The following is a 10,101-nucleotide window of genomic DNA, read 5'->3' as shown; positions in this document are numbered from 1 at the left end:
AATAAGATACTAGATAAATAGTAAATATTAATTTGCCAGTTTCATATGTTTTTATTCAAATATTTCTTAAATGCTAGCATGACGGACTCTTAGTACTGTGAATGCCTATCCTAAGGTGAGGAGAATTCCTTACTTTTTGTTTTATTTATTTTTGTTATTTGTATGTGAGTGGTACATAGGTGCCATGGATGCTGCATGCATGGAGATCAGAGGACAGATCTGGGAGTTGGTTCTCTCTTGTGAGTCCTGCGGATCTAAATCAGGTCCTGAGGCTTGTGTGGCCAGACTCTTACCACTACGCCATGGCATTAGCTCCAGTGAGAACTGTTCAGGACATTTTTTCTTGGTAATCTGGGAGTCTGGTTTACTCAGCTTTTAAACTCATCCTGTCCACTGTCTTGCATTTTATTTTGGAGAGCAGATTTAGACTCTGGGAGAGAGGTTGCTTATGGAGCTGTCACCATTTTGGTACATCTCAAGAGCACAGAGATGGTCATCGCACACGACACACTGGGTCATTCCAGTTTGAACACAATCCCCAAAATACTTATAGAGAGGGAAACCAGTAGGTAGGTGGGCATTTTTCTTGAACAGTTTATTCATTAAAACAAATAATTATGCTGAGTAGCAGAGAGTATGAGGTCCAGGGCTTTAGAGAGACATCAATAAGAACATGTAAATTTTCATTAGGCAGAGGGAATTAAAATCAAGTGATCTATTTTTCACCCTAGTGACTGTGGTTAATAAGAGCATATTATGTGTTTAAAATTGCTCAGAAAGTAGATTTTAAGGGTATGATGTGAAGTAATACACACAATACTTCACCTTAATAGATATGCCACTGTATAAAATAGGTGTGTGTGTGTGTGTGTGTGTGTGTGTGTGTGTGTAATGTTGGGTACCATGCATAAATTTTTATTTGTTAAACATGACTTACCAATTCTCTAAAGATGTAACAAGTCGGGAGTTCTCTGTGTCTCTGCAGTGTAGCTAATGCTGACTTTAGATTGTGAAGATGGAGGGCACACTGTCTAAGTGCCTGTGGGCAGGAGTGAGGACTAAATCCGAATTTGCATCAGTACGTTAAGAGGTAAACAGTTTCCAAATTGCGAGTTTTGCCCCATTAATGTGTACAGTTAGTGCATGCTAGTGAGGAGAGTTGAAGAAAACCAAAGTTCTGTGATACAACTCACAATAAACCTGCTATAATGTATGCTGTTGTGTCCATCAGACGCATGGCTTCAGTGTGCAGGCTAGAGAGTATGAATGGTGGAAAAATGCTTGAAATATGAAGGGCATTTTCACAGAGGATGGCAAAGTGAAATTAATACGTGTATTAATAAGTGTCCAGATGATTCAGCTAGGCAAAAAGCAAACCACATAGTCATCTAGCAGTTCCATAGGGTGGAACTCATGAATGCACTCTACTATGTTAATATGATATTAAGCCTTTCAAATTCAGACCATAGACATCCAAAAGGTCTTTGTGTAACTACAGATGGAAGGAAGGGACAGTGACAGAGTCTGTAGACAGGTAGGACTCTACACAGAGAAGGAAAAGAACAGCCCTAGATAGCAGCAGCCACAGGACACCTTGGTTCCTAGCTTGGACAGCCTCCCTATGGCTCCCACTCCAGCTTCCTTCATACTGTAGCTACCCTTGTCACCTCACCATGTCCCAGGAAGATCCGTAAATCACAGGGACAATTTCTCTTTATTTCTGCTGAGACACATGGTTATTTTTTAAAGCACTTGCTTGAAGTCTTCTGTGTAGTTCTGAGCCAGGCTGAGCCTGGGTCTGGGTCTAAGCTTGGGTTCTGAGAGGTCAGGTCTACCTGAGAGACCTGCTTGCCAGTGACTCTTTTCTTTGGAGCTTCTTTGGTTCAATTTCTTCCTCTCCTCCTGGGAAAGGTGTTTCATTTGGTCCTGTCTGGGTGAAGAGTAGGGTTTCAGCATGGTGTTCACTCTAGCTTGGTGCTCAGCTGTTTTGCGTCCAGGAAAAGTACAGTAGGACGACATCCAAACAGACACTGATGCGATAACAGCAACGGCTCTCAGCACGCTGCCCTAGAGAGCACCATAACCCCCACAGTTACCCTCACAGCTGATTATTGTCCTCTCATTGCTGAGGAGAAAATAGAGGCACGGAGAAGGAGAGTGACTCTGTAAGTAAGTGCTCCCACCCAACACAACACAGTCTCCTACATCCACATGGCTCCTGGCCCCTTCTCTACCTTTCTGACGCTCCTTCTCTTTTGTAAAATTGCTCTAATCTTCCTCTAGAGCCTTGGGAAGTGCTCTCTGTGAGTCCACACGTAGCTCTTTGTGACCCTCACTCTCTGTGGTTTGACGGAGAAGCAGCAGGGCTGAGATGCTCCCCTGGGAAGCACACAGTGAAGTGACAGTCCTTGCCAGTCAGTAGCACTCTTTGAAGAACTCCATCAACAGCTTCCCAGTGCCCTGGCATCTCAGTCTTGTGGTCATACCACATAGTTGCGAGAGAAGAGCAGGGGTTTATTAGGGGCTTGTATCTTGCAATAAAGCTAATATCTGCTTTATTTTAAAAAAGAATACATTAGCATGTAGCAGAGTTGGAAGAAGCAGTAAAGATTTAAATACCGGTATCTTTTCTTCTGAGAAAAGTGGATTGGTTTTCTGGTGTGGCTTTGGTTTCTACAGACTTGAGGGAGGGCCTTCAGAATAGAGGCAGCACTGTTCCAGCACACACTCCTCAGTGTTTACTCAGCAAAGCTCAGGGTCTCCTTCAAGTGCACACTGAGCACACATTTAAGAGATTCGGCTTGAGAGGTATCTGCCTGGCCATTACCTATTGTTGAGATCTGGTTATGTTCTCTCCCTGGTATCCACCTGTAGTTCCACTGTTCCTTCCTCAAAGCTGGTTGTGGTTCAAGGAAATACAATCCCACAGTCAGGAGGATGAACTCCTGAATTGAGGATTTTATTCCTTCTCATGGCTTCTTCCATAGGGCTCCTGGAACATGTTTATCAGGGTGTCTGTCTAGTTTTTATGTGATGCCTTTATTGTTTTAATTCTTTCTTTATTCTCTCATGGCATTTTATTTGTTTATTTGAGATAAAAACCTATTCTTTAGCATTGGTCTAACCTGGGGCTCTGTGTATCCCAGGTTAGCCTGGATTTGTGCCCATTTTCATGCCCCTGCTTCCTTCTGGAGCGCTGGGATGACAGGCACATGTCATCACACCTGACCCATGGAGGCTTCATCATGGTCCTGTCTACATTATTAATACTAACCCTTTCTTTAGTCCAAAGAGCAGACAGATAACTACCTTCAGAGACAAATGTTCATTGTGTGTTGGACAACCAAGGAGAATTTCGAACACTTTCTAGTAACAAGGAGACTTGGTTACTTTTGGAGTGAAGGGGCAAGTAGGGAAAGCTGCACCAGAGCTGATAGAGGGCAGGGAGACAGAGTCGATGATTCTCTCTTGTTCAGACAGTTTGTCCTGAAGAGGGGTCCATCAGCTGCAGGGTAATGTGGATAAGCAGATGTAGGACTGATTAAAAGGTGTTTGTGTGGAGCGTTTGGGAGCACAGGTTCACGAGGAGAGTGATGAAAATTGTTCCTTCAGTTTCATTGGTTGGCTCCTATTTACTGCCGTCAGGGAAGAGGTAATCTGGCCCAGAGTAGATAGATCCATCCCTTAGCTGCTTCCAGTTTCCAACTGACTCCCCATGTCCATCACAGGGAGCCATGAGGACAGTTGTCCTGAGAAATGCTCAAGGTAATAGGCGGATAAACAGTACGATTACATATAATCGAGTTTAAAGACATTTAGTTAATATGTCTTCAGGAAGGAGAAATATTAAAAACATTACAGAGTGGTGTGTTTTGAGGTGCTATTTTAAGGCTAAGATTTGGGCAAACAAGAAGAAGGGGAGAGAAATTTAGGTAAATACAGAACAAAATGTCGTGGATGGGACAAGCACAAGCTAGGTAGCAGGCAATCTGTGCTTCTGTGGAAATGGTAGAATCAACATTAAAAGGCGGGGGTACGTCAGAACTCCGGGGGCAGGATGAACAGAGGCAGGTATAACTTCTGTTGGTTCTTAAAGCACATTGCCACAGAAACTGTACAACTGGAACTCTCAGGGCCAGAAGCTATTCCAACACCCTAGCCACTATCCTCTAGGTGAACTTGGGAGCTCAGCAGTTCACAAGTTCACATCTATGTTTGTGTCACTGCATTATGCCCAAGTTCCTTTCTGTTCCTTTAGCACTATAGTGAGATCATGATTCACAGCAATATCAGCATCATCCACCCTGCAGTTTTTGTGCTACTTGGCATCCCTGGGTTGGAGACTTATCACATCTGGCTGTCTATACCCCTGTGCCTCATGTATGTCACTGCAGTCCTCGGAAACAGCATCTTGATAATGGTCATCATCACAGAACGGAACCTTCATGAACCCATGTATTTTTTCCTCTCCATGTTGGCCATCACAGACATCTTACTGTCCACCACTACTGTACCCAAGGCCCTCGCTATCTTTTGGTTCCATGCCCACAACATTGCCTTTGATGCCTGTGTCACCCAAGTCTTCTTTGTGCATACAATGTTTGTGGGGGAGTCAGCCATCTTGTTAGCCATGGCCTTTGACCGCTTTGTAGCTATCTGTGCCCCACTGAGATATGCAACAGTGCTAACCTGGCCCACAGTTGGGAGGATGGCTCTAGCCATTGTCATCAGAAGCGTCTGTATTATCTTTCCTGTGATTTTCTTGCTCAAGCGGCTGCCATTCTGCAGAACCAACATTGTCCCCCATTCCTACTGTGAGCACATTGGGGTGGCCCGCTTAGCTTGTGCCGACATCACCGTTAACATTTGGTACGGCTTCTCAGTGCCTATCGTCATGGTCATCGTGGATGTGATCCTCATTGCTGTGTCATACTCGCTCATCCTCCGAGCGGTGTTTCGTTTGCCCTCCCAGGATGCTCGGCACAAAGCTCTCAGCACCTGTGGCTCGCATCTCTGCGTCATCCTCATGTTTTACGTTCCGTCCTTCTTTACTTTACTGACCCACCGCTTTGGGAGAAACATTCCCCGACATGTGCATATCCTGCTGGCCAATCTTTATGTGGTGGTGCCTCCAATGCTGAACCCCATTGTCTACGGAGTGAAGACTAAGCAGATCCGGGAGGGTGTGGTCCACTGGTTCTTGGACATTAAGACTCAGTGTTGTTCCTTGCCTTTGGGATGACTGGTCCCTGTGAATCTTTTATCCAGCTTCACCAAGGAGCACAGATCTCCTGGACAGAAAAGACTGTCTTTTTGCTTCCTTCTTCCCTGCTCTGCACATCTCCATTTTCTGATTGGTCCTCCTTTCTCTTTCTCATGTTTAATGTTTGCTACCCACTTCATACATTTATCCTTAAAAACCAGAAATGATTAGCTGTACATTTCCCGGATAATGAGCATTTGACTTTCTCAGTAATTGATATGTCACAGGAAGTAAAGCTATAAACAAATGAACATCGTTAAACATTTAATATATGAAGGGGGTCTGCTATTTTAAAGTCCTTAAGATGATTTACTTTTTCTTTTTTCTTTGGTATAGAATCAAGTAAGTGTGGCTTGGTGGCTCATGCCTGTACTCCCAGCACTGAGGCAGCTAAGTCAGCAGGGTTGATCTGGGTTTGAGAACAGCATGGCTTTCTTACTCAGTTCAAGAACTACCTGAGTTACAAAGCAAAACTCTTTCACAAACACCAAACAAATAAAACAAATAAAAGTTCTTCACTAACTTCTATGGTGTTATGTGTTTTTTTTTAAAAGACCATATATGTCTTTCTCTCTTTTGGGAAATTCCTTAAATTCTTTCTTTCTTTCTTTCTTTCTTTCTTTCTTTCTTTCTTTCTTTCTTTCTTCCTTCCTTCCTTCCTTTCTTTCTTTCTTTCTTTCTTTCTTTCTTTTTTCTTTCTTTATTTTTAATTTTTTATTGGCTATATTTCTTTATTTACATTTCAAATGTCATTCCCTTTCCAGGTTTCCTGTACATAAGCCACCTAGCCCCTCCCCCTCCTCCATAAGGATGTTACCCCCCATCCACCCCCCTTACTACCAGCCCATCATTCCCCTGCACTGGGGGTCCAAACTTGGCAGGACCAAGGGCTTCTCCTCCCATTGGTGTCCAACAAAGCTATCCTCTGCTACATATGCCATTGAAGCCATGGGTCAGCCTATGTATATAGTCTTTGGGTAGTGGTTTAGTCCCTAAAAGCTCTGGTTGGTTGGCGTTTTTGTTTTTATGGGGGTTGCAAGCCCCTTCGGCTCTTTCAATCCTTTCTCTAACTCCTCCAATGGGGGTTCTGTTCTCAGTTCAGTGGTTTGCTGCTAGCATTTGTCCCTGTATTTGACATGCTCTGGTTATGTCTCAGGAGAGATCTATATCCGGTTCCTGTCAGCATGCACTCCTTAGCTTCATCAATCTTATCTAGTTTTGGTGGCTGTGTATATATGAGTCACATGTGGGGCAGGCTCTGAATGGTCATTCCTTCAGTCTTTGCTCCAAACTTTGCCTCCATATCCCCTTCTATGGGTATTTTTGTTCCCTCTTTTAAGAAGGAGTGAAGCATCTGCATTTTGGTCATCCTTCTTCTTGAGCTACCTGTGGTCTGTGGGTTGCATCTTGGGTAATTTGAGCTTTTGGGCTAATAACCACTTATTAGTGAGTGCATACTGTGTGTGTTTTTCTGTGATTGGGTTACATCACAGGATGATATTTTCCAGTTCCATCCATTTGCCTATGAATTTCATGAAGTCATTGTTTTTGATAGCTAAGTAATACTCCATTGTGTAGATGTACCGCATTTTCTGTATCCATTCCTCTATTGAAGGACATCTGGGTTCTTTCCAGCTTCTGGCTATTATAAATAAGGCTACTTGGGGTTGGGGATTTAGCTCAGTGGAAGAGCGCTTGCCTAGGAAGCACAAGGCCCTGGGTTCGGTCCCCAGCTCCGAAAAAAAAAGAACCAAAAAAAAAAAAAAAGAACTAAATAAGGCTACTATGAACATAGTGGAGCATGTGTCTTTGTTGTATGTTGGAGCATCTTTTGGGTATATGCCCAAGAGAGGTATAGCTGTGTCCTCAGGTAGTTCAATGTCCAATTTTCTGAGGAGCCTCCAGACTGATTTCCAGAGCAAACCAAGAACTACTTTGTAAGCAGAGTGGTGGTATCGCAAAACTTTAGTCCCAGCACTCAGGAGGTGAAGGCAAGCAGAGGCAGGGGTCAGGCCTTGGGTTCTGAGGAAACTACCTTCTCTGTCAGGTCTTTCCTATTTTCTTCAGGCAAGCCATGGCTCCTACTTTTGCCTGCCTAGTTCATCTCATAAAAATCTCTACGTGTGCAGAATTAGTTGTAGTAAGTTGCTCATTTCTTTGTAACCAGAAATAATTGTGGTTTGAATATGCTTGTCCCAGGGACTATTAGGAGGTGTAGCCTTGTTGTAGTAGAAGTTGTCTTGTTGGAGAAAGTGTGTCAGTGTGGGGTGGGCTTTGAGAGACCTTCCTCCTAGCTGCCTGGAAGCCAATCTTTTCCTAGCAGCCTTTAGATGAAGCTGTAGAACTCTTAGCTCCTGTGCCATGCCTGCCTGGATGCTGCCATGCTCCTACCTTGTTGATAATGGACTGAATCTCTGAACCTGTACACCAGCCCCAATTAAATGTGTCCTTATAGGAGTTGCCCTGGTCATGGTGTCTCTTCACAGCAATGGAAACCCTAAGACAGACTGTAAACACTTTGAAACAAGAAGAGTTTCATATTTATGCCCTTATCTGTGAAAACATCTGGCATTTAACAAATGGGAAGTGAAAGTACAATGACCTTTATGAACTCAGAACATGAATCTCAAGGATGCACGGAAATGGCCAACAGCATAGATCCATGGAAACAGTGATGTTTTAGCATCACTAAGGTAAGTCAGTTGCCCTGTGAGGCTCCCTCTTCTCACAGCTCGGCTCTAACTCAGCACTGGGGAATAGATGAGGCAGGGAGACACAGGACACACTTGCCTCTTCTGCCTGGATCATGACAGCTCCTCTGCGGTGTTGTATGGAATGGTGTTTTCTAAACCCTACGGTCACATCAGCAGAGTTGTACTCATGTTTTTGGGCTCTGCTCATTCATACTTTTCTAGGAAAGGTCACGCCCGTTTCTTCAACTCCCATCTACACTGTGGACACTACGTTTATGTCTCTACTCTAGAATTTGTTCAAATTAGGGCAGTCTCATGAACTTCACCATGTAGGGAACCCTGGAGTCCTCTCAACTTCTTCCTCTCAGGGTTCCTCCTCAATAAGTTATTATCAATACTACTAATAATGAAATTTCTGCATAGTCATGTTGGTGGTATTTGGAGTCATATAAAATTTTATTTGAATTTTGCTTGTTTTTATTGTTTTCTGTGTGCAAATCTGGAAATTCACTTTTCAACCTATAAAATGGTAACTATGTGGTAACACATGTGGTAACTATGGACACTTTCATAGAGCTACTGAGAGCTAAATTAGATAATACATAAATACAAACATATATCACTTATATAGCCTTAGCTTGTATTATACAGCAAATATTTTACTAGTACTGAGTTATTTGTTCAGTTATAATCATCTATTTTAACACTGCCTCTGCAAATTACTACTGAACTTTATCTTATCAAGTTTTGTATTAGTTTCCCTTTCTTCCTCCATCCCTCCCTCCTTCCCTCCCTCCCTCTCTCCCTCCCTTCTTTCCTTCCTTCCTTCCCTCCCTCCCTCCCTTCTTTCCTTCCTTCCTTCCTTCCTTCCTTCCTTCCTTCCTTTTTTTCCCTGTTAGATAGAATTTCTCTGTGTAGCTCTGGTTGTTCTGGAACTCACTTTGTAGACCAGGCTGAACTTGAACTCAGAGATCTGCCAGCCTCTGCTTCCCAGGTGCTGGGATTAAAGGTGTACACTACCACACCCAACTTTAATTTCTTAACTGAATTAATGTTTTATATCTTTTATACCTTAACCTATACAAGTGGCTTGGTGTTAAGCATGTTGTAAATGGCAGAATACAGCTGCTGCTTTCTGTCAGATACTCAGAGGATCATTTCATTAATTGCAGAATGTTTTCCATAGAATAAGCTATAGCTGTATGCATGGAATACTGGTGTTTTGTAGTTTGATGTTCCTTGGTCAAATAAAGGTGGGGTATATTGACATCTTTTGAGTTGTGTACCTGGGAGTCCAAGAGAAGATACGGTTCATGGTTGTCCACGTAATCATTGTTGACGACACAACAATTTTTTTTTATTTTTTATTAACTTGAGTATTTCTTATATACATTTTGAGTGTTATTCCCTTTCCCGGTTTCCGGGCAAACATCCCCCTCCCCCCTCCCCTTCCTTATGGGTGTTCCCCTCCCAACCCTCCCCCCATTGCCGCCCTCCCCCCATAGACTAGTTCACTGGGGGTTCAGTCTTAGCAGGACCCAGGGCTTCCCCTTCCACTGGTGCTCTTACTAGGATATTCATTGCTACCTATGGGGTCAGAGTCCAGGGTCAGTCCATGTATAGTCTTTAGGTAGTGGCTTAGTCCCTGGAAGCTCTGGTTGCTTGGCATTGTTGTACTTTTGGGGTCTCGAGCCCCTTCAAGCTCTTCCAGTTCTTTCTCTGATTCCTTCAACAGGGGACCTATTCTCAGTTCAGTGGTTTGCTGCTGGCATTCGCCTCTGTATTTGCTGTATTCTGGCTGTGTCTCTCAGGAGCGATCTACATCCGGCTCCTGTCGGTCTGCACTTCTTTGCTTCATCCATCTTGTCTAATTGGGTGGCTGTATATGTATGGGCCACATGTGGGGCAGGCTCTGAATGGGTGTTCCTTCAGTCTCTGTTTTAATCTTTGCCTCTCCCTTCCCTGCCAAGGGTATTCTTTTTCCTCATTAACAATTTATATTTCTAATATAATCTATTATTTCTTTAGTCAAAGCCTGGAAACTAGGATCACTCATAAAGTAAGCATTAGTTTAATAATATGGTCATGACTTAATATTCCATCTTTTTCAAACATGTCTTTGTACAATAATGTATTAATGTAGAA

General features: G+C 43.2%; 1 protein-coding gene across 1 annotated transcript; it reads left to right on the top strand.

Moving 5' to 3' along the window:
• The first annotated feature begins 4,273 nt into the window (after nt 1-4,273).
• On the top strand, nt 4,274-5,242 carry Or52b2 (olfactory receptor family 52 subfamily B member 2). Its single transcript, NM_001000550.1, has one exon. It carries the CDS (start codon nt 4,274-4,276, stop codon nt 5,240-5,242), a length of 969 nt encoding a protein of 322 aa, NP_001000550.1.
• The last annotated feature ends 4,859 nt before the right edge of the window (nt 5,243-10,101 follow it).

Source organism: Rattus norvegicus, chromosome 1 (genome assembly GCF_036323735.1).
Source record: "Rattus norvegicus strain BN/NHsdMcwi chromosome 1, GRCr8, whole genome shotgun sequence".
NCBI lineage: Eukaryota > Metazoa > Chordata > Mammalia > Rodentia > Muridae > Rattus > Rattus norvegicus.
Note: the sequence above shows the minus strand (reverse complement) of the source record. Positions and strands in the feature narration are given on the sequence as shown.